Genomic DNA, 22,567 nt, shown 5'->3' on the forward strand with positions numbered 1-22,567 from the left:
AAAAAATTAATATTTGTAATGCTTACTCCAACCTACTTAAAAAAAATATAGCTTAAAAATAAATAATTAATAAATTAATAGATAGAAGCAGTGATGAACATAAGCTTGAAACAAAAAGGATAAGAAAAGATAAGGAACAAAAAAATTGGCCTGAGTATTATTTTATTTTATAAAATTTAATAAATAAATTGTTGGCCAATTAAATTGCTTTTTCTAAAAAAAAATTGCTATAAGTAAATAAAATTAATTAAAAAGCTAAAAGCTATTTCTGGCAAATTTATAGTAAATCTATTATTGTTGCAGTGTTTGAAAAGCTTAAATTTAATGATAAATAAAAGAAAAATGAAAGTATTAAAAAAATATAAAAATTAAGTTTTATTCATTCCTTTTGATTTTTTTAAAATAATAAAAAATAATATTTTTAATGAATTAAGCTTTTGTTGAAAACTTATCCATGAAATTATTAAAATAATAAAATGAAGAAAAAACAAAACAAAAAACTAGTCATATAATTCAATGTAACCATTAAATCTAATAAATATTATTATATTATGATGATTATATATATGATAAAAATAAATATAATAAAAAGCTTTATGGAAAAATTTAAATTCGTTTTTTTAATATTTTTTGATTTGAAAAAAAAAATTAAAGGTGAGTAATAAAAAAAATAAAATTCTATTTTAAAAATTTTTATTTTTAAATTAAAAAAATTCAAAAATTTAAATTTTATTTTTAAAAATTTAGCAAATTTTTTTTACTCGAAAATGAATTTTAAGAAAAATGTTAAAAAAAATCTTTTAAATATAAATTTTGTGAAAAATATAAAAAAAGTAATTTTTCTATTTCAAATTCAAAAAAAATAAAATAAATAAAAATTTAATGTTTAAATAATTTTCTATAATTTAATAAATTTTCTTTAAATTAATTTTTTAAGACCAAAAATTTAATTCCCTTGAAATTTGACAGACATCAAAATACAAAAAAATAAAATAAATAAAAATAATTTTGTCGAACGCAAAAATTTTCATTAATTGGTTAGAAAGTTTATAGAAAATAACAAAATTTTTTTTTAAATTTTAAAAAATAAAATTCTTAAAACCGGGAAACATGAAAAAAAATCTCAATTTATTAAATATTATTATTTATTTTATTTATTACAAAAATTCAAAATTATTCTATAAGAAAGCATTTTTCTATGAAAAATCGTCGTTTAAACCTCCTTTCAGTGCTTGTTCTGCTGTGAGTACTTTTAGTCTCATTAATCTTCTTTCTTCGTGATTAAATGTTAATTTGACACCCATTTGACTCTCGTGCTGCAAAAAAATAAAAAATAAATAAAAATTGATTTTTTTTAAAGAAAAAATTTAAATTTAAAAGAAAGATTACAAAAATTAAAAACAAATAATTTAAAAATAATTTTAAAGAATTAAAAAAAAATAGAAGAAAAATTACAAAAAAATTAATTTATAAAAATTTGTAAAAATAATTAAATTTAGAAAAAAAATAAAATAATTAATTTATTTAAAAATTTAATTTAATTAAATAAAATTAAAAAAAAAATTATTTCACAATACAAAATAATAATTCTGAAAAAAATCGAAGAAATTCGTAATAAAAAAATTTAACTAATTAAAAAAATATATTAAATAAAAAAAAAATAAATAAAAAAATAAAAATTTAAAAAATAATTTAATAAAAAAAATGTAAAAATTAAAAAAATAAATTTCACTCACTTGCTTCATATGATGTCGATAATTCCCTCGATCCGTGAAAACGCGACTACAAACCGAACAAACATACCCTTGTCCTGTATGTTCTCTCTGATGATCTGTCAACGCCTGTTTTCTCGCAAAAGCCTTTCCGCAAGTTTCACATTTAAACGGTTTTTCTCCCGTATGACTTCGTTCATGAGCAACCAAATGTTGTTTGAAATTAAAACTCCTTCCACAAAACCGACATCGAAATTGTCTCTGATCCTCCGGCAGATGAATCACCGAATGAATATCGAGTCCTTTTTTATTGAAAAATATTTTATTGCAACTCGGGCACTCGAATTTCTCCTTGGGGCCCGAATTTGTGTGTTGTTGCCTTATGTGATGCGCCAATCCGAGTTTTCGTATCATTTTTTTGCAATGCGGACATTCTTGTTTCTCCTTCGAATTCATAAAATGCACAATATTCAAATGCGTCTTATACTGTTCGTTCGAGCCGAAAAGAGCGGCAGGTTGACACACATTGCACGTAAATTTCGCTTCATGCGGAAAATGAATCCGAATTAAATGCGTTTCGAGTCCGTGTCTTCCTTTGTACTCGGCTTCGCAATGAGCGCATTTGAAGGGTTTTGGGTCTTTGTGTTTTATCACGTGCAATTCGAGTTGCGTGGGTCGTTCGAAAGTCGATGAACACAGATGACACATGTACTTTTGCTCGATTCCGTCGCCATTGTGGATTTTTTTGATGTGCGAAACGTATTTTGGGTACGTCGGGAATTGTTCGTTGCATTTTCGACAGAAATTCACGGGAATTTGGGATTTTTTGATGCAAAAATGACTATGGGCGATTTTAGATTCGGCAGTTTGGAATTCTTTGTGACATCCTTGACACTCGTTACCGGCAAATGAAGGGAAGAAATGCTCCTTGAAACGATGGGCGATCAAATCTGGCTTGTTTTTCAGCTGAGATTTGCCGCAAAGTTCACATTTTTCGCGACGAGGATCGAAATTCATTACCTAAAATTAGAGAAAAATTAAAAATATTAATTTTATGCAGAGAAAGGTAAAGATTTATAATAAGAAAAATTTTTAAAATTATTTTTTCTAACTTTTCTGAAGCAAAAAATTTTCAAATTAATTAAAAATCGATAGAATTCAGAACAAATTTAAAAAAAATTAAAAATTATTTTTTTTAAATTTTACAAAATCTCAAAATTGAATGAAATTTGTAGTTTTTTTTAAAATTTAATGATTTTTTTCTTATTTTTAAAATAATAAAATAATTTACTGAAAATTTTTTAGATTTCTAAAAATTTAAGTAATTTTTTTCAAAATAAAAGAAAATATTTAAAAAAAAATATTTCGACCACATTTTAATTTTTAAAATTTTTGAAGGTTTATATCCATTTTTTTAAATAAAAAAATAATTTAAAAAAAAATTTCTTTTCAATTTAAAAAAAAATGACTAAAAAATCAATTTTAGAACATTTTTGAAATTTTTAAAAATTTAATTTAAAATTTTTTGAACTAATTTTTTTTTAAATTTTAAATATTTTTATTTTCTTTTTTGATACTTTTGAAGGTCAAAACATTTTTTTTTTCAAAATTAAAAAAATAATTTTCAAAAATTTCTTTCAAAATTATTTTTTTTTTGACAATTTTGAAATATTTAAATTTAATAAAATAAAATAAAATAAAATTTTAATAAAATTTAAAAAATTTTTTAAATGATTTTTTTTAAATTTCGAAAATTTTTGAATTTTTTTGATACTTTTGAAGGTTCAAATATTTTTTTTTTAATAAAAAAAAAATAATTAAAAAAAAAATTTCTTTTTATTTGAATTTTTTAGCAAATTTTAACTCACCTGAAGATGATTCGTGCCTTTTCCAACATAAATGCTCGTTCCATCGGGCTGTGGATGCATCCGACTATGCTGAGCACTCAATTTATACAAATTTGGCAGCACACAATTCTCAGGTAAGCTCAAATACGACAAATATTCATCAATTGCCGCATCCTTTCCTCCAACTTTTTTAACTTTTTTCTTCGTTACAGGTTGAATTTCCTCCAAAAATTCATTTTCCTCGGATTGACGATGTACTCGTTGAACATGCGCTCGTAATTTTCGACAGTCTTTCGCCTCAAAATCACATTCGGTGCAAATAAATTCTTGAATTTCATCTTTTTTGCTGCAGAAAAATGTGTGATTCGACTGTTCCTCGACTCCAAATTTGTATCCACAGCCTCGACAAATGCCATTTTCGGTTTTTGTAAAAAAATGCCCTTGACGATGTTGCGGGATTTGTTCGATTTTTGATACTTCAAAGCTGCAAATGTCACAAAAAGTCACTCGGGGATCGTAATTCGTGACAAAAATTTCAGATTTTTTGTCTTTTTGTTCGATGTAAAACTTGCTTCCGTCAGAATTTGTCATTTCCGCGAAGAATGGCGCCTTGATGTTGTCCAAAGGAGGCAATGGAAGGTCTGCTGGGAGTTGATAAGCGATTCCGGGATAAATTACGTGACTTTCAGCTTTTGTTTCTGTTCCGAGAAAAGGTTCTTCTTTGATCACGATGTGCGGTTCTTCCCATTCTTGTTCTGAATTTGTGTCATCTTCTTTAATTTCATCGGATTTGCTTTGAAATTTTCGCTTTCCATTGAAATAAATGTTTAAAATGATTGATTTTGAACAATTTTCACAGTGACTTGATAAATTTATTCCATTTTTTGGTGAAATTTTGTCTGCTTGACTCAATTTTAGTAGTTTTAAGTCGTTTTGCGTGCAAATTTCAGACTCAAGAAGGTTTTCGCTCACAACTGATACAATTAAATTAATTTCTTGAGACATTTTTTTGGATTAAAATTAATATTTCATTGATAATTTTAGTTTTTTTAAAGGAAAAAGATGCGAAAGCGAAATTTGACTTCAAAATGTAAACAAACATGAAAACAGCTGATTTGACACAGTGGGTCGAAACATGAAAAAAATGTAGCAAAAAGTTGAATTAGTTGAAATTGAAGAATTTTTACCAAATTATTTTATATTTTTTTTTTAATTTAAAAATTTAATTTAATTTTTGATAATTTAATAAAATTATTGATTAATTAATTTTAATTTAATATTAAAAATATTTTTTTAAAATTTAAAATTTTTTATATAAATTTATTTATTTTTTTTAATAATTTATGTTAATGAAAAAATATTACAAAAATTTAATTAAATTATTTATTATTTAAATAATAAAATTGTTAAAATAAAATAATAATAATTTTAATTAAAATAATTTAATTAATTATAAATTTTAAAGTTTAAATTTATTTTAAATACAAATTTAATTTATTATTATTTATTATTTAAATAATAAAATAATAATAATTTTAATTAAAATTTTAAATATTATTATAATTATTATTATAAATATTATTTAATTAAAAAAAATAAACTCAATAAAAAATTTAATAAAATAATTAATAATTATTTTTTAATAATTATAATTTAAAAATCAATAATTTTAAAAATTTATCAAAGAACTAAAATTGAGTTTAAAATTAAAAAAAAAATATTGAAATTAATTATTTTTCGATTTTTTAAAATTTTATTTAATTTTTTGAAAAATATTTTAATGAAATTTTTCAATAATTAATTTTAATAAAATTAAACAAAAATTAAAACAAATTTTTAATTTTTTTTTTATTTATTGATTGAAATAATTTCACATCTTTTTTTTACACAAATGGAACATATTTTAAAATACATTGAGGAATAAGATAATAGCCTAAAAAAAAAAGAAAAAATAAAAAAAAATATTTAAATTTTCAAAAAAATTAACTCACCTTCATGTTTTTTCGGAACAACACATTTTTTCGTCTTCGAATCTCGCACAAACCCTTCTTTGCAAAAACAATCATAGTAACATTCCTTCGTACATCCTTCTCCCTGTTCGTCTTTAGGCAACTCCAAACACTTGTTGCTGCACTTCAACTCTTCATTTTCCTTGCAATACAACGTCGCAACGATACTTTTGGGACATTTTTCGGGCAAAACGCATTTTCCCGTCTTCGGATCTCGTTTCAAGCCTGCTTTACAAAAACATCCAATTTCGTATTTTTGGGTGCAAAAAATTTGTTCACAAGATTCGCAACAACGATCACCTGCTTTGTACTCTTCTGTCTCGTCATTGCAGAAACATTGTTTGGGCGGCACACAAATTCCTGCCGAATTTCGCTTGTAACCGTTCCTGCAAAAACATCCAGCTTGACATTCGGTATCGCGACACGTTTTTTCGTTGCTGTGACATTGATCGGTGCAGTTATTGCCGCAATTTGTGTAGAATTCGTTGATGCCGGAGCAAGTTTTTGCACTTATTTGAGGACGAACGTCACATTCTTCTTCGGGAACGCAAATATTTAGGCTGTTTCGACGATGACCTTCAACGCAAAAACAATCCGGAGTGCATTCAAATTCGCAAAAAAGTTCAATTTCGCCACATTTTTGGTTGCAATACGAGCCACAGTCGTTCCATGCTTCGTTGGGACCCGAACACAAGTCTTGGGCATCGACGAAAATCCCAAAGAACAAGACGAGAGATACTTTAAGGAGCATTTTTGAACAAAATTTGATGCGAAACGCGACTGAAACTGACTTTATAACAATTTTAAGTGAGACTGATGATAATTTTGAGTGAACACGACGTGCCTTGTTGCTTAAAAATTTACAAAAATTTCGTGATAAGTCACGTTTTGTGCGATTTTGATGCGGAATTGCACAAAAAATTTCATTTTGAGTATTTTAGGTTTAAAATTTACACTTTTAAGTCACTCACGTGTCAGAAATTTCATAATTTTTGACGAAAAACGCTTCAAACAACATCAAAAATTAATAAAATTTAACTTTTTTGTCTCATTTTAGGGCTTCAACGTCGAAGGCATCTCCGTGACATTCAAAATTTTCGACATATTGGTCACCAAAGTTCCATTATTGGGCTTTGTTCGCACAGCTGCCAAGTTAAATTGCACCAAAATGATCAAATAACTCGTAATAGCGCCCGCAATCTACAAAAAAATTAAAATTTTCAAAAATTCTTAACAAAAAATTCAACTTACAGCATAAATTGTCGTCATATCAAGGTCAAAAAATCCGCAAGCCGTAAAATTGAGTTGATGATTCAGCAGTTTCAGCGACAAATGGTTCACGACGTTGTAAAAATGGACTTCGTCGACGGTGTGAGCGAGTTTGTGCAAATAAACGCCCGTTTTGCGCGCATCGTATTTCGTTTTCCAACAAACAAAAGTAATCGCGATGCATTTGCAGCCCGTGTAGAAGATTGAGGCGAGGGAAATTTGGATATTTTGCGCCGAACGGAATTGACTCGGGATTGGTTGGTCCATTAAGCCGCAGTACAAGAAGTAGAATTGCGCCGTGATGCTCATGAAACCGTAAGCCATCATCAGGAGCATCTGGAAACTGAACATTTGGTTGATGACACGGGCAATTTCGCAGATTTCGTCGTGAAGTTTGCACAGCGAGGTGAGTTTTTGGTCCATTTTGTCGCCAACGATGAATTCTTTTTCGGGAGAGAGATTTGCGTCTTTGACGACGTTGCCGGATATGAGGAAAGGGTTTGGTTCTTCTGAAAATTTTTGAAAATCAAAAAAAAATATTTTAATATTTTCTGTCGATAAATTTTTTTAATTTAATATAATTTTAATGATTTTTTAAATTTCATTTTTTTAATTATTTTTCTTAACTTTTGCGCTCGAATTTATTATTTTTTTAAAAAAAATTTAATAAATAAAATATTAAAAATTAATTTTTTTTAATTTAATTTTAATAAAAAAAAATATTCTTAATATAAATAATAAAATATAAAAAAAAATAAAAATTATTCTTCAAGAATCAAAAATTTTTTAAAATATTCCATTTTTAATTTCATGTTTGAATTAATAATTATTTTAATTTAATTTAAAAATTTATTTTAATTTTTACAGTCGAAAAATTTTTAATTTAATTAAATTTTTAATGAAATTTATTAAAATTTTACTTTTTTAATTATTTTTTTAAAATTTGATTTTTTTAGTTTATTTTTTTTAATTTAATTATTTTCCAAAATTAAAAAAAAATTAAATTTAGCGAAAAAAATTAAAATTGCCATAATTTATTAGTTTTATTAATTTTTTTAATTTCTAAAAATATTATTTTTTTATTTTATTTTTTATAAAAATTATTTTTGAATTTTATTTTATCAAATTAAAGAAATTGATTTTAATTTTTATTTAATTTAATTTAAATTTTTGTTATTTAAAAAAATGTTTTATATTTTTTTTTTAGCAAATTTCCTATTTGTTGTTATTTTTTTTAAATGTGAAATTAATATTTTTGTCTTATATTTTCAGATTTTTTTTCAATACTTACTGATACGATCAAAAGGCGAAACTCTCACAATTCGAGAATCAAATTTTTGCGCCACAGAATTTTTAGTTCGTACAAAAAGCATATCTTTCTCCAAATAATTCGTCGTATCCTCCGGCAACATTTCCCCAACATCTTGTTCATATTTTTTCTTTTGCGCTCCAAAAACCTTCGAAGTTTCATTCAAATAACGATTAATCGCCTTAAATCGTTGTCTCACAACGACAATCAAACAAATGAACCAAATTTTCGCCAACGAGCTCAAAATCATCGGGATCCCCGTGAAATAAAAATAAATCGACATCCAATTAATGTCGTTCGTAAACATGAAAAAATTCATTGTCGTGATGGTAATTTCCGCAAAAAATACGACTCCAGATAAAATTTTGCCCAATTTTACGATTTTTGTGTACGGCAAGTCGATATTTTCCTTCGCCAATTTCTCATCGACGACTTTCAAACGTTCAAAGACCGAAATGAAATTATTCTGATTAATTATTGCTGCCAAGACGTCAACGCACATCATCGCGGGCTCCATATAGATGCTAATGGGACGAGACGAGAAATGCAATTAAATTGATTAAAAATGCAATTACTTACATGAAAAGTCCGATTGCGGTCGTTAAATTGCCTAACGAAGCGAGAATGGGTGAGAAATTATCGATTTTTATTCAAATTTTATCGAAAAAAATATTTTTTTTACTTGTTTTCGTGACTTCTTCCTGCGTCATGCTCTGAACTGTCGCAAAATGATAATTAACAGCCAGAAATGCGCACCAAAATCCGCACCAAATGTTACTTATCATCGCTTTTTTGAACAATTTTTCCTTCATGTAAGCGGGAATTGAGAAAGGAACGACTCCCGTGACGGCGCTCAACAAAAACGGGATTTGAAAAATCGTGTAAACATTTTCTTTTGGCGTTTTCGTAACAGGAGTTGTTCGAACATTCGCCATTTTCAGGCTTTTTTTCCAAGAAAATTTATTTTCAAAAGCAGAAAAATGAAAAAAGTGACTTTTCCGAACAATTTTTTCGATTAGATTAATTGAAAGCTCATCCGAGCATCGCTTTTTATGTGTTCGGTTAATACTATTAATTGTATGATTAAGTGTAACAAGTTGATGAATATTTAATGTTGTTTGATTAAATGTTCTGTTAAGAATTGTTATTAATGATGGGTAACAAGTAGGAAATGTGTGAAGGCGTCAGATGTTAATCGAATTTCAGTTAAATTAGGTCGAAAAAAATATTTTTACTAAATTATTGAATTTTTCAATGAATTTAAAAAAATATAATTAATAAAAATAAAAATTAATTGAATAAAAATTTAATTCTAATTAATTTATTTACAAAAATGAAAAAAAAAATATTTTAGAAATTTTTTCAATTTTCTTAAATTAAAATTAAAATAATTTAAAAATAAAGAATAAAATCTTAATTTTTAAATTTAATTTAAATTTTTAAAATTTTTTATTTAATTCAATTTAATTTGAATTTAAATAAATATTAAATAAGAATTTCAAATTAATTAAATTTTTAATAATAATTTAAAATAATTTAATTTTTGATTTTTTTTTTTACCAAATATCAATAACAAAGTTCGAACATTCGAATACGAATATTTTTTCTTGCATTTTAAATAAAAAAAATTAAAATTTTTAAAAATTTAAAATTTAATTTTTTTTAAATAATATTTTCTTTAAAACTTAATTTATTTTTTAATTTTTTTAATTATTTAATTTATAAATTTTTTACCGCATTTCGAAGAAAAATGCGGTATTAAACTTGACTTGTCGTGTGTTCCGGTGTGCCCTTAAAATTTTTGTAAGTAATTCTTAGTTATTTGAGTACCCTAAGAGTCTTTGGGCATAAAAAAATGAAATTGAAAAAAATTCCTTTGACATAGTTTTGATTTGAAAACTAAATCAAGGCAAAAAACTGTGTCAAAAACTATGTCAAAAACTGTGTCAAAGCCATTTTTGTCAAATCTTGCTCCAAATGGATAAAAATTTGTCAGAGAGCTCTAATTTATCATTTTTAATCATTTTTTAACTCAAAACTGCTAAAAAATTGAAACTGAAAAAAAAATTTTTCTTTGACATAGTTTTGATTTGAAAACTAAATCAAGGCAAAAAACTGTGTCAAAAACTATGTCAAAAACTGTGTCAAAGCCATTTTTGTCAAATCTTGCTCCAAATGGATAAAAATTTGTCAGAGAGCTCTAATTTATCATTTTTAATCATTTTTTAACTCAAAACTGCCAAAAAATTGAAACTGAAAAAAAATTTTTTCTTTGACATAGTTTTGATTTGAAAACTAAATCAAGGCAAAAAACTGTGTCAAAAACTATGTCAAAAACTGTGTCAAAGCCATTTTTGTCAAATCTTGCTCCAAATGGATAAAAATTTGTCAGAGAGCTCTAATTTATCATTTTTAATCATTTTTTAACTCAAAACTGCCAAAAAATTGAATCTGAAAAAAAATTTTTTCTTTGACATAGTTTTGATTTGAAAACTAAATCAAGGCAAAAAACTGTGTCAAAAACTATGTCAAAAACTGTGTCAAAGCCATTTTTGTCAAATCTTGCTCCAAATGGATAAAAATTTGTCAGAGAGCTCTAATTTATCATTTTTAATCATTTTTTAACTCAAAACTGCCAAAAAATTGAATCTGAAAAAAAATTTTTTCTTTGACATAGTTTTGATTTGAAAACTAAATCAAGGCAAAAAACTGTGTCAAAAACTATGTCAAAAACTGTGTCAAAGCCATTTTTGTCAAATCTTGCTCCAAATGGATAAAAATTTGTCAGAGAGCTCTAATTTATCATTTTTAATCATTTTTTAACTCAAAACTGCCAAAAAATTGAATCTGAAAAAAAATTTTTTCTTTGACATAGTTTTGATTTGAAAACTAAATCAAGGCAAAAAACTGTGTCAAAGCCATTTTTGTCAAATCTTGCTCCAAATGGATAAAAATTTGTCAGAGAGCTCTAATTTATCATTTTTAATCATTTTTTAACTCAAAACTGCCAAAAAATTGAATCTGAAAAAAAATTTTTTCTTTGACATAGTTTTGATTTGAAAACTAAATCAAGGCAAAAAACTGTGTCAAAAACTATGTCAAAAACTGTGTCAAAGCCATTTTTGTCAAATCTTGCTCCAAATGGATAAAAATTTGTCAGAGAGCTCTAATTTATCATTTTTAATCATTTTTTAACTCAAAACTGCCAAAAAATTGAATCTGAAAAAAAATTTTTTCTTTGACATAGTTTTGATTTGAAAACTAAATCAAGGCAAAAAACTGTGTCAAAAACTATGTCAAAAACTGTGTCAAAGCCATTTTTGTCAAATCTTGCTCCAAATGGATAAAAATTTGTCAGAGAGCTCTAATTTATCATTTTTAATCATTTTTTAACTCAAAACTGCCAAAAAATTGAATCTGAAAAAAAATTTTTTCTTTGACATAGTTTTGATTTGAAAACTAAATCAAGGCAAAAAACTGTGTCAAAAACTATGTCAAAAACTGTGTCAAAGCCATTTTTGTCAAATCTTGCTCCAAATGGATAAAAATTTGTCAGAGAGCTCTAATTTATCATTTTTAATCATTTTTTAACTCAAAACTGCCAAAAAATTGAATCTGAAAAAAAATTTTTTCTTTGACATAGTTTTGATTTGAAAACTAAATCAAGGCAAAAAACTGTGTCAAAAACTATGTCAAAAACTGTGTCAAAGCCATTTTTGTCAAATCTTGCTCCAAATGGATAAAAATTTGTCAGAGAGCTCTAATTTATCATTTTTAATCATTTTTTAACTCAAAACTGCCAAAAAATTGAATCTGAAAAAAAAATTTTTCTTTGACATAGTTTTGATTTGAAAACTAAATCAAGGCAAAAAACTGTGTCAAAAACTATGTCAAAAACTGTGTCAAAGCCATTTTTGTCAAATCTTGCTCCAAATGGATAAAAATTTGTCAGAGAGCTCTAATTTATCATTTTTAATCATTTTTTAACTCAAAACTGCCAAAAAATTGAATCTGAAAAAAAATTTTTTTCTTTGACATAGTTTTGATTTGAAAACTAAATCAAGGCAAAAAACTGTGTCAAAAACTATGTCAAAAACTGTGTCAAAAAAATTTTTGTCAAATTTCAACTTCAAATGGATAAAAAATTGTTAATATTTTTTTTTAATTTATTAAACATTTTTAATCATTTTTTAACTCAAAATGTGACAAAATTTAAAAACAACTTCCTTGTATGACAAAAGCCAAATGTGCTGATGTTGTATAATTTCACAATCAATTCATTCAATTTATCAAAATTATGTGCAAAATCAAGTTGAACGCTCTCACGTTCATAGAATTTATCACAAAATTTAAAAAAAATATATTTTTTTCATAGAAAATCTTCATAATTCTTACCTTGTCTCACGTTTTTTTGTGATAAAAATTATTCTCAAAACTGCCAAAAAATTGAATCTGAAAAAAAATTTTTTCTTATTTATTCTTTGTTAAAAAAATTTCTTTAAATATCGCAAAATTTCCAACAAAAATTCAGTTCACGCGTAAAAATGAAGTCTTTCATACCAATTTTGCTCGTTCCCTTATTTTTCCAAGCATCAACTGCCCACAAAACTGTCGTTTGCGAAGGTCCTAATGAAGAATATTCCGAGTGTGCCTCTTCTTGCAACGTAAATTTCGGAGAAAAAGCCGAAATCTGTCCCGCAGTTTGTAAAATTGGTTGTTCTTGCAAAGCGGGACATCGTCGATCGCATTCCGGAGTTTGCGTGCCTGAAGAAAAATGCGATGCGTGCCCGGGAGTGCATGAATTTTTCAATTATTGCGGAAGTAATTGTTCTGCGACGTGCGGCGAAGATCGAATGAATTGCCCGAAAATTTGCGTTCAAGGCTGTTTTTGTAAACCAGGCTATAGGAGATCGAAATTTAATGGAGAATGTGTCCCCGAGGCGAAATGTCAACTTTGTACAGGAGCAAATGAGGCTTATGCGACATGCGGAAACAGTTGCAACGAAAAATGCGGCGATGATGAAAGTTTATGTCATCGGATGTGTGTTGAAGGCTGTTTCTGTCTTTCGGGGTATAAAAGATCTTTCAGAACGGGAAATGCGTTCCTAAGACAAATGTTTCAACTTGCACGGGCGAAAATGAAGAGTTCACAACTTGTGGCAGTAAATGCACGGAAAGTTGTGCAAAGTCATCAAATTGCAAAATGGAATGTCGCACGGGATGTTTTTGCAAAATTGGGTTCAAGAGAAATTTGTAAAATGACGGGCAAGTGTGTTCCGCAAAAGAATGTCCCAAATCTACAGAAAAAATAAGTAAATTTTTTTAAACTACTTTCTCTATTTTTTATTTTAAAAATTATTTTAATTATTTCAACTTCGAAGTTTATAAAAAATTGCATTAATATTTTTTTTAAATTTAAATTAAACATATTTATCATTTTTTAACTTTTATCTCAGATGTGACAAAATTTAAAAACAACTTCCTTGTATGACAAAAGCCAAGATCAATTAAAACAATTGATTCAATTTATCAAAATTATGTGCAAAATCAAGTTGAACGCTCTCACGTTCATAAGATCAGTTTTTTTTTTTGTTCACGTTTTTTTGTGATAAAAATTATTTATTTGTTCAAAAAATTTCTTTAAATATCGCAAAATTCCCAACAAAAATTCAGTTCACGCGTAAAAATGAAGTCTTTCATACCAATTTTGCTCGTTCCGTTATTTTTTCAAGCATCAACTGCCCACAAAACTGTCGTTTGCGAAGGTCTTAATGAAGAATATTCTGAATGTGCCTCTTCTTGCAACGTAAATTGCGGCGAAAAAGCCGAAATGTGTCCCGCAGTTTGTAAAATTGGGTGTTCTTGCAAAGCAGGACATCGTCGTTCGCATTCCGGAGTTTGTGTGCCCGAAGAAAAATGCGATGCGTGCCCGGGAGTTCATGAATTTTTCAATTATTGCGGAAGTAATTGCTCTACGACGTGCGGCGAAGATCGAATGAATTGCCCGAAAATTTGCGTTCAAGGCTGTTTTTGTAAACCGGGCTATCGGAGATCGAAATTCAACGGAGAATGTGTCCCCGAGGCAAAATGTCAATTTTGTACAGGAGCAAATGAGGCTTATGCGACATGCGGAAACAGTTGCAACGAAAAATGCGGCGATGATGAAAGTTTATGTCATCGGATGTGTCTTGAAGGCTGTTTCTGTCTTCCGGGATACAAAAGATCTTTAAGTGACGGGAAATGCGTTCCTGAAGACAAATGTTTCAGTTGCACGGGCGAAAATGAAGAGTTCACAACTTGTGGCAGTAAATGCACGGAAAGTTGTGCAAATCATCAAGCAGATTGCAAAATGGAATGTCGCACGGGATGTTTTTGCAAAATTGGGTTCAAGAGAAATTTGACAACGGGCAAGTGTGTTTCGCAGAAGGAATGTCCCAAATCTACAGAAAGTAAGAAAATTTTTTAAAAATATTATTAAAAATTATTTTACAAAATTTGAAAAATTTAATGAATTAAAATAATTTTTATGAAGTTTTTTTTTTGAGACAAATTCATAAAAATTTGATAATGTTCAATTTATGAAAGTTCAAAATTTTCAAGTAAAAAATAAGACAAAAATTAAAAAAATAAATATTTACAAAATTTATTTTTTTTAGCAAATAAAATTCAATTAAAATTGCTAAAAATTCTAAAAATTAATTAAATTATTTTTTTTTAAATTTAAAAAGTTTTAATTCTTTAAATTCTTCATTTATTTATTTTTTTTGCTTGATGTGAGAAAAATCATTTTAGTTAAATAATTTAATTAATTTATTAATTTCTAAATTTTTGTGTTTAAAAAAAATTCATTTGAACCAAAAAATATTTAAAACTTAATTTTTTTTGAGCAAAATTAAATTAGATTATTTTTAAAATGAAATTATTTCGAAAAAAAAAATTTAAAATTATTTTGTTTTTGTTAAATTTTAAAGGGGAAAAATTATTATTTTTTTTTATTTATTTAAATATTTTTTATTTAATTTTTCTAGATTTTAAAAAAATTAAATTTAAAACATTTTTAAATTATTTTTTTTTATTTTAAAATTATTACTCTTTTATTTAAATATTTTAACCCAAAATGTTTTTTTTTAATTTAAAAAAAAATTAAATTTTTTAAATTAAAATTATTTATTTTTTGTTAAATTTTAATTGGGTAAAAATTAAAATTTTAACTCAAAATGATTTTGTTGATTTAAAAAAAAATTAAATTTTTAAATAATATTTTTATGTTTGTTTTATTATTTCTTTAATTTTTATTATTTTATTTAATTTTTATTATTTTTGTTCATTTTTTATTTCATTTTTTTTTTTTAATTTTTTTATTAAATTTCAGTCGTTCGTTGCGGACCAAACGAAGTTTTCAAATGCAGCAACAGGTGTTTGGAGAAAATCGATGACGGTTCACGAGTACATTGCTTCAAAGACACGTACTTTGCCTGTTTTTGCCGTGACGGATTCGCACGAGATCCACGTTCGATGAAATGTGTACCTGAAGCACCTTCAAGATTTTGTAAGTTTTTTTTTTTATTTTTCATCAAATCTTTAAAAAATTACTTTTTTTTTGTAATTTCAGCTTATTTTGTTCCTGCTGAATGGAAAAAATATTATGGAATTCATTAAAAATTGACTAGATTCGGATTCAATTGAGCTTTTTCACATCGATCTTGATGATATTTTCGACTTGAACTACAAAAGTATCCTTTATCACAAAATTTGCATCTACAAAAAAAAAAATTAAATTAAATTTCGTTCAAATTTTCAATAAATTTCTTACTTGTAGGGATAATTGCCTTGATGAGCGCCTTTGACGTGAGCTGTGAGGTCATTTTTCCATTTGTAACTTTTCTCGCATTGATCACATCGGAAGATTTTCTCCGCGAAATGCGATTCAACGTGTCCTTTGAGGATGATTTTGTACGTAAATGTTCGCGGGCAGTGCGCGCATTGGAATTTTTTGACATTTTTATGCACGTAAGAATGCGTTTCCAAGAACCTTTCATTGAGAAATCCCTTGCCACAGACGTCACAAATGTGTTTTCGATCGCCATGCGTCGCCTCGTGAAATTTTAAAATTCGTTTCGCAGCAAATTTCTTTCCGCAGCCCGGATGGAGACACGGGAAGGGATGTTCTTTGGCATGAAGTCGTAATTCGTGCATTTTCATCTGTTGTTTGTTGGCGAGAACCAAGCCACATTCCGTGCAAATGACTTTTTCGCCTTTGCCGCCCTTCGATTTGTACTTGTACTTGCCATTTTCGTATTCGCAGGAACGATCACGAGGCGGTTCGATGAAATTTATGTCTGTGAAATGCGCTGCGAGGGATTTATTCAAGCGAAATCGCTTTTTGCAGTAAGGACATTCGCGTTTGTGACGTCGAGTATAATTTTTTGAGGAATTCGAGTCAATTTCTGAGGCATGAATGTCTTGAATGTGCGAAAAAAGTAAATTTTCATCGGAAAATACGAGATTTTGACACATGCAGCAACGAAAAATATTTTTTTCTGCCTCAATTTTGGATTTTCTGCGAGATTTTCGAGTTTTTGGAAGCTTTGAGGGACATTTTTCATCAAAATTTGAAATTAGGTCCTCATGAAAATCAACTTTGACTTCGATTTTTGGATCATTTTCTACTTCAAGAGTCTCATTTCTTGCAATTATCACAGATTTTGGCTCAAAAATGGGATTTTGATCGGATTCTTGTTTGACGATGACGCATCTAAAAGATGAAAATTTAAAAATTAATTAATTTTTTGGAAGAAATTTGAATGAAATCTTACTCAATATCATTTTTATGGAAAAATTCATCACTTTTTCTGACTTGAAATTGAAATTCAAGCGCGGATGAGAGCTTTTCATGACATTTCCAACAGATTTGTTGAGGAAATTTATCACCGATGATGATTTTAACGCCTGCGAAGTTGTTAAGAGCCTCCCAAATGTAAGATTTTTGACATTTTTCGCTCAAGGAATAGCTTTTCAGGTCAATTTGTTGAAGACAGACTCGACATTGAGTCTCTTTCATGCTTTTTAAAAACAATTTTTGCGATTTTTGTTTATTTTTCTTATTGGAATGTTTACATTTTTCAGTATTTCAACGAAAAATTGTCTCATTTCGACAAAAATTACTTTTTTTCGTGCAAAAACAGTCAAAAATGTAAACAAACATCTACGTGGAAAGTTGAAATCCGACAAAAAATGATAAAAAATTAACAAAAAAATTAAATTTAAAATTTTTTTACGATGAAATAATGGAAAAGAAGTTGGAAAAGTACAGAAAACAACAAAAAAGGAATGAATTATATGAGAATTTCAAAGCAAAAGTCACAAAAGTCTTCTCATTCAAGCGCAACAAGATGAAACAAGACGACGATTTGGTCATTCAAATGACTGACGACACAAATTTCGATCAAAAAAAGCAACCAGATGATGTCAGTGAAGCTGAAACTGAAGAAATTCTCGAAACAATGCCTCAAGAGAAGCGAACTGCCTTCGATTATTTCGTTTATTTTGTTTATTTTTTACTTTATGTCACTTTGTACGCGATTGCGGTGCAATTAAAGTTCGGAATTGTCTTTTTTATGCTCTCGTTGCTGTTTTTCATCTACTTTTTCGGGACAAGTACACGGAGAAGGGCGAAAAATGAGCCAAGTGCTTATTCAGTTTTTAATCCGAACGTTGAAAGTATCGATGGGACGCTGAAAGCAGAGCAGTTTGAACGGGAGATTGGCATTAGACATACTTGAAATTTGAGAATAAATGGAAATATTTTGTGATAAATTATGGAAATTGTCTTTTTAATTGATTTTTATTCTCAAAAGTTAATTTTTAGATTTTTTTTAGAATTTTGAAAAATATTTTCCTTTTACATTTTTTTTAATAAATAAAATTTTTATTAAAATTGATTTTTAAATATTTGAAAAATTCTTAAAAATTGTATTTTTAAAATTTTAATTTTTATATATTTTAAATTTCAACTTTTTTTTTTGATTAAAGAAAAAGATTTATTTCGTAATTAATTTTTAAAAAATTATAAAATTTTTCAATTTCAATTATTTTCGTATAAATAGTTTAATTATTTCTCAAAAATAAAAAAAAAAATTTTATAGATTTTTTAAATTAGAAAAAATTTTTAATTCATGAATAAATTTGTAAAATTTTTAAAATATTAAATAAAATCTAATTAAAATTATTTTTTAAACATTTAAAAAATATATAAAAATTAATATTTAAAAAAAAACAAAAATTTGTACTTCGAAAGAATTTTTGTTACAGTTGAGGAATTAAATACTTCGTAATTATTTTTTTTATTATTATTTTTTAAAATTATTTGCAATTTTTTTCTCATAATTTTTTCAAGTATTTTATCAAAAATTAGAATTTTTAACAATATTTTTTTTTTAATATTTTTTTATTTATTTTTTTTTTCTTTTAATCGTTACTCTTCGCCTTCGCTCGATTGATAGCTTTTACAATTTGTTTCCTCATTTCCAACACAAAATCATCAAATTCTGTGAAATTTTCTTTCAGCGCGTCTAAAAAAATAAAATTTTAATTTTTTTCCTTGAAATTTAAGAAAAAATTAATTTTTACCATACAAAATATCCCTAAAAAGTCTATAATTCGACATATTTTCCCAACTGCCAAGCTGCAAAACTAATTTATCCTTAACTAAACATTGGAACACAATCGATACATTTTTGTTCTCATTCAGGTACAAATTTCGTATGAAACTTAAAACGGTAGAATCGAGATCTTCAGTCTCAAATTGCGAAATTTCCTCAATTGTTCCGACGGGAAATGCTAAAGTTATTGTCGCTTCTTCTTCAACTGGGGGGTCTTCTCTGTCAATTCTCTTTTTTATCCGCTTTTCAACGATTTTTAACAAATCTTCGATGCCCGAAAGTCTCTTGAGGACATGAGGAATTGCCGTTTCTACATCGTCAAAATTTTGGTTTTCTTCTTCGGGAATTTCTTCAAGAGCTTCTTCTTCTTCGTCTTCAACTTCTTCTTCGAGATATTCGACTTCACATGGCTCGTCTTGTGTTTCGAGTTTAATTCTTTTACTTGACCTTTTCATTTTTTTGGCTCTTAAAAATTGTTTGTTTACAAAAAATCTGATTTGAGACGAATGAAAGTGATAAATGTCAATTTTTTAAAGAATCAAAACAAAAAAGCCGGCAAAAACAGAGAAAAATCATGTCTTGGAAGAAAATTGTTGTACCAAAAAATGAATTAAATCTTCGTTTGACTCTTCTTGGAGGACAATCATTCAGATGGAAAGAAGTCGAAAATGAAACTTTTATTGGGGTAATTAAAAATTTCAAAATTTTTCATTAATTTCTCATAAAATTTTTCAAACTTTTTAGGTCTTTGCGAATATTTTATGGAAATTAAAGCAAAATGACGACTCGTTGCTGTACAAAATCGAAGGAGAAACCAACTGTGATGAAATTTACTTGAAAATGAAGCTAAACACGACAAAACCTCCCAAAAAAGCAAAATCAAAGCAATTTTATGAAGATGTTCATTACGAAAACTTGTTGCGTTGCTACTTGAGACTCGATGTAAACCTTCAAGATCTTTGCCAAAAATGGAAAAAAGCTCATCCTCACTTCACGGAAATAACAAATCTAACAAATCATGAATTTCTCGGCGTGAGACAATTGAATCAAGCAGTTACGGAGAACATTATTTCCTTTATTTGTTCACAAAATAACAATATTAAGAGAATTTCGAGCTTGGTTTCGAAGTTTTGTGAGTTGTATGGAACGAAAATTGCGAATTGTGAAGGAGATGATTGGTATTCGTTTCCAAATATTGCAGATTTGAAAGATTCGAAGGTAAGTTTTTGTTAAATTAAAAAAAAAAAATAAAATATTAGAGAAAAAATAATAAATTTTTCTTTTAATTCAGATTTTATTTTTTTTTTATCGATTAAAAATAATTTAATTATTTTATTTAAATTTTTAAAATTTTTTTGAATTTTAAAAATTTAAATAAATAATAATTTAATTTAAAAATTAATATTTTTAAATCGAAAAAAAAATCTAAAATCTAAATTTCAAAAGAAAAAATAAAATAAAATTTAATTGATAAAAAAAATAATTTAATTTGCAAAATTAAAAAAAAAATAAAAATAAAAAAAATAAAATAGAATTAAAAAAAAATAAATAAAATTAAAAAAAAAATAAATTGGGAAAAATAAATAAAATTAATAAACCAAAATAAACTTATAAATTAAAAATTTAATAATTTAAATTTTTCAAATAATTTAAAATTTATCTAAAAATTTAAATAAAAAAATATTTAAAATTAAAGAACAAAGTAAATTTAAAAAAATTATTTTTTCAGAAAAAATAAAATTTAAAAATTAAATTCATCTTAAATTAATTAAATATTAAATTAATTTATTTTTTTTAATTTTAAAATTTAATTTAATTTTTTTTAATTAAAAATCAGATGGAAGAAAAATTACGAGCATCAAGTTTCGGATATCGCGCACGTTACATCGCCAAATGCACGGAAGAAATCAAAGAAAAGGGCGAAATCGAGTGGTATTCAAAACTTCAGAACCTTTCATACAAAGAAGCGCACGCTGAACTCCTCACTCTCACAGGAATCGGTCCAAAAGTAGCAGATTGCATCTGTTTGATGTCTTTGGGACACTTGGATTCCATCCCCGTCGATACTCACGTCTTTCAAATCGCAAAAGCACATTACCTGCCGAGTTTGAAACCAACCAAAAGCATTTCTTCCAAAGTTTACGAGGAGATAAAAGACACTTTTCGAGAGATTTACGGACCTTATGCTGGATGGGCACAAACTGTGAGTATGAAAAATTGATTTTTTCGAGAAATTTAATTAAATTTTGATTTTTTTTAGATAATGTTTTGTGCGGATTTGAAACAATTTCAGATGCCAAAGAAGAATTTGAACACTGAAGAAGCCGAAAAAATCCAACAAAAAATTAAAATCGAAGTAAAAATCACTGAAAAATAATTTTTCCACAATTTTTATGTTTTTTCTTCAGAATCAATTTTTCTTTTCATCCAAAGATCATCGAGATTTTCATAAGGATGCACTCTCCTTACGTGTCGGATCACATGAATCTTTTGTGTGAACTGCAAATCGCATTTTTTGCACAAATATTCCTTCTCCGTCAAATGAATTTTCTTGTGTTTGCTCAAATCCGAGGCATTTGTGAATCCTTTTGCGCAAATATCGCACACGTAACTTCGATCGTTGGTGTGACTTCTCAAGTGAGTCTAAAAAATATTCAAAAAATTACAAAAAAATCATAAAAATGTAAAAAAAAATTACTTTTAGCGCTGATGACTGCGTATATCGCTTCTCACAAATATGACAAACGAACGGTTTTTCTTTCGTGTGACATCGCATGTGAGCCGTCAAGTTCCCAAATTGCGTAAAAGCCTTATCGCAAATTGTACATCTGAAATTTTTGACTCCGGCATGCAGCTTTAAGTGATCCGTCAAATTCGTTTTCTTGATAAATCTTTTTTCGCAGACGTTGCATTGGAATTTCCGCTCAGAATTATCAATTTTTGGCTTTTTCGAAGGTTTTGGAATGTTTTGAAGCAGGAACTCAACCGCATCTGTCTCTTCGTTCTCACTAAAATCATCGTCTTGGGTGTCTTTGAGCAGTTCACCGTCTTCCATTTCGTCATCTTGTTCAATAATTTCGAAATTTTCCTTCTGTTCTGAGAAATTTTCAGTTCGTGGCATGTTCAAAAGCTTTTCGTAACTCTCGATTGCCTGTTTTCTCAAATTTATTGCTAGTTCCATGCCTAATTTGCATTTGAGGCAGATTAATTGAGGAAGTTCGTCATCAGGATGGACCTAAAAGGAGAGAAAGTTTCAAAATTTGTTGAATTTTAATTGCCGCCAATATTTTTTTTATTACCTCGATGTTGAAAAGTATCTCAAAAAGTGAGGAAAAAAGCTGTTCATTCACGTAAGCAGTGAAAATATTTGTAGCATCTTGAGTGTTGACTTTTTCCAAGCAGATTCGACAATTTAAACTGTTGCTATTCATTATTTTTTAGTGAAGATTTTGGTTTGGAAGAGCGAGAAATTGATGATCAAAACAAAAATTAAAGAAGAAATGTCAAATTTTAGGACGTTACAAATTTTGTTTTGTTTCAAGTTTTAATTTGATTTTTTTTTCATGAGAAAAAAAAAATAAATATTTAATTTTTAAAGAATTTTTTAAACAAACATATAAATTAATAAATTTTGAATAAATAATTAAATAAATAATTAATTATTCAAATAAAAAAATAAATAAAATTTTTTTAATTTAAATAAATTTTTTTAACAGTTAAAAAATTTGTCAAAATTACAAAAAAAAAAAATTTGTAAATA

At 26.9% G+C, this 22,567-nt stretch overlaps 6 protein-coding genes across 7 annotated transcripts; 3 read left to right on the plus strand and 3 right to left on the minus strand.

Moving 5' to 3' along the window:
* Positions 1-1,196: 1,196 nt before the first annotated feature.
* LOC134837886 (uncharacterized) lies at positions 1,197-22,277 on the minus strand. The gene is made up of 14 exons (XM_063853278.1): positions 22,107-22,277; positions 21,506-22,042; positions 21,206-21,450; positions 15,960-16,901; positions 15,843-15,904; positions 13,239-13,443; positions 8,829-9,088; positions 8,726-8,756; positions 8,129-8,670; positions 6,820-7,346; positions 6,635-6,768; positions 3,581-4,565; positions 1,737-2,732; positions 1,197-1,316 (listed from the first exon to the last, which is right to left on the minus strand). The coding sequence occupies exons 1-14, from the start codon at positions 22,236-22,238 to the stop codon at positions 1,197-1,199; spliced, it is 5,718 nt and encodes a 1,905-aa protein (XP_063709348.1). The 5' UTR covers positions 22,239-22,277.
* On the minus strand, positions 5,369-6,355 carry LOC134827684 (mucin-6-like). The gene is made up of 2 exons (XM_063840446.1): positions 5,551-6,355; positions 5,369-5,492 (listed from the first exon to the last, which is right to left on the minus strand). The coding sequence occupies exons 1-2, from the start codon at positions 6,317-6,319 to the stop codon at positions 5,443-5,445; spliced, it is 819 nt and encodes a 272-aa protein (XP_063696516.1). The 5' UTR covers positions 6,320-6,355; the 3' UTR covers positions 5,369-5,442.
* On the plus strand, positions 13,830-15,963 carry LOC134827683 (zonadhesin-like). Its single transcript, XM_063840445.1, has 3 exons — positions 13,830-14,595; positions 15,519-15,695; positions 15,759-15,963. The coding sequence occupies exons 1-3, from the start codon at positions 13,833-13,835 to the stop codon at positions 15,803-15,805; spliced, it is 987 nt and encodes a 328-aa protein (XP_063696515.1). The 5' UTR covers positions 13,830-13,832; the 3' UTR covers positions 15,806-15,963.
* Positions 17,341-17,964, plus strand: LOC134827687 (SAYSvFN domain-containing protein 1). Its single transcript, XM_063840450.1, has one exon. It carries the CDS (start codon positions 17,434-17,436, stop codon positions 17,926-17,928), a length of 495 nt encoding a protein of 164 aa, XP_063696520.1. The 5' UTR covers positions 17,341-17,433; the 3' UTR covers positions 17,929-17,964.
* Positions 18,438-19,292, minus strand: LOC134827686 (uncharacterized). Of its 2 annotated transcripts, none has more exons than XM_063840449.1 (2): positions 18,781-19,292; positions 18,438-18,717 (listed from the first exon to the last, which is right to left on the minus strand). In XM_063840449.1, the coding sequence occupies exons 1-2, from the start codon at positions 19,260-19,262 to the stop codon at positions 18,687-18,689; spliced, it is 513 nt and encodes a 170-aa protein (XP_063696519.1). In that variant the 5' UTR covers positions 19,263-19,292; the 3' UTR covers positions 18,438-18,686. The 2 variants fall into 2 exon arrangements, with proteins under 2 accessions (XP_063696519.1, XP_063696518.1); XM_063840448.1 differs by having other exon boundaries at positions 18,776-19,292.
* On the plus strand, positions 19,364-21,193 carry LOC134827682 (N-glycosylase/DNA lyase). The gene is made up of 4 exons (XM_063840443.1): positions 19,364-19,492; positions 19,552-20,025; positions 20,645-21,010; positions 21,068-21,193. Exons 1-4 carry the CDS (start codon positions 19,382-19,384, stop codon positions 21,182-21,184), a joined length of 1,068 nt encoding a protein of 355 aa, XP_063696513.1. The 5' UTR covers positions 19,364-19,381; the 3' UTR covers positions 21,185-21,193.
* Positions 22,278-22,567: the final 290 nt, after the last annotated feature.

This window comes from Culicoides brevitarsis, chromosome 1 (assembly GCF_036172545.1).
Source record: "Culicoides brevitarsis isolate CSIRO-B50_1 chromosome 1, AGI_CSIRO_Cbre_v1, whole genome shotgun sequence".
Classification (NCBI taxonomy): Eukaryota; Metazoa; Arthropoda; class Insecta; order Diptera; family Ceratopogonidae; genus Culicoides; species Culicoides brevitarsis.

Coding starts and splice junctions, on each gene's coding strand:
- LOC134827682 (XM_063840443.1), top strand. CDS start 19,382: ATGTCTTGGAAGAAAATTGTTGTACCAAAAAATGAATTAAATCTTCGT. Junction 19,493..19,551: donor AAAATGAAACTTTTATTGGG/GTAATTAAAAAT, acceptor CAAACTTTTTAG/GTCTTTGCGAATATTTTATG. Junction 21,011..21,067: donor ATGCTGGATGGGCACAAACT/GTGAGTATGAAA, acceptor GATTTTTTTTAG/ATAATGTTTTGTGCGGATTT.
- LOC134827687 (XM_063840450.1), top strand. CDS start 17,434: ATGGAAAAGAAGTTGGAAAAGTACAGAAAACAACAAAAAAGGAATGAA.
- LOC134837886 (XM_063853278.1), bottom strand. CDS start 22,238: ATGAATAGCAACAGTTTAAATTGTCGAATCTGCTTGGAAAAAGTCAAC. Junction 15,905..15,959: donor CAAGGCAATTATCCCTACAA/GTAAGAAATTTA, acceptor TTTTTTTTGTAG/ATGCAAATTTTGTGATAAAG. Junction 7,347..8,128: donor TTCGCCTTTTGATCGTATCA/GTAAGTATTGAA, acceptor AAAAATTTTCAG/AAGAACCAAACCCTTTCCTC.
- LOC134827683 (XM_063840445.1), top strand. CDS start 13,833: ATGAAGTCTTTCATACCAATTTTGCTCGTTCCGTTATTTTTTCAAGCA. Junction 14,596..15,518: donor ATGTCCCAAATCTACAGAAA/GTAAGAAAATTT, acceptor ATTAAATTTCAG/TCGTTCGTTGCGGACCAAAC. Junction 15,696..15,758: donor TGAAGCACCTTCAAGATTTT/GTAAGTTTTTTT, acceptor TTGTAATTTCAG/CTTATTTTGTTCCTGCTGAA.
- LOC134827684 (XM_063840446.1), bottom strand. CDS start 6,319: ATGCTCCTTAAAGTATCTCTCGTCTTGTTCTTTGGGATTTTCGTCGAT. Junction 5,493..5,550: donor TGTTCCGAAAAAACATGAAG/GTGAGTTAATTT, acceptor TTTTTTTTTTAG/GCTATTATCTTATTCCTCAA.
- LOC134827686 (XM_063840448.1), bottom strand. CDS start 19,262: ATGAAAAGGTCAAGTAAAAGAATTAAACTCGAAACACAAGACGAGCCA. Junction 18,718..18,775: donor TTTTAGGGATATTTTGTATG/GTAAAAATTAAT, acceptor TTATTTTTTTAG/ACGCGCTGAAAGAAAATTTC.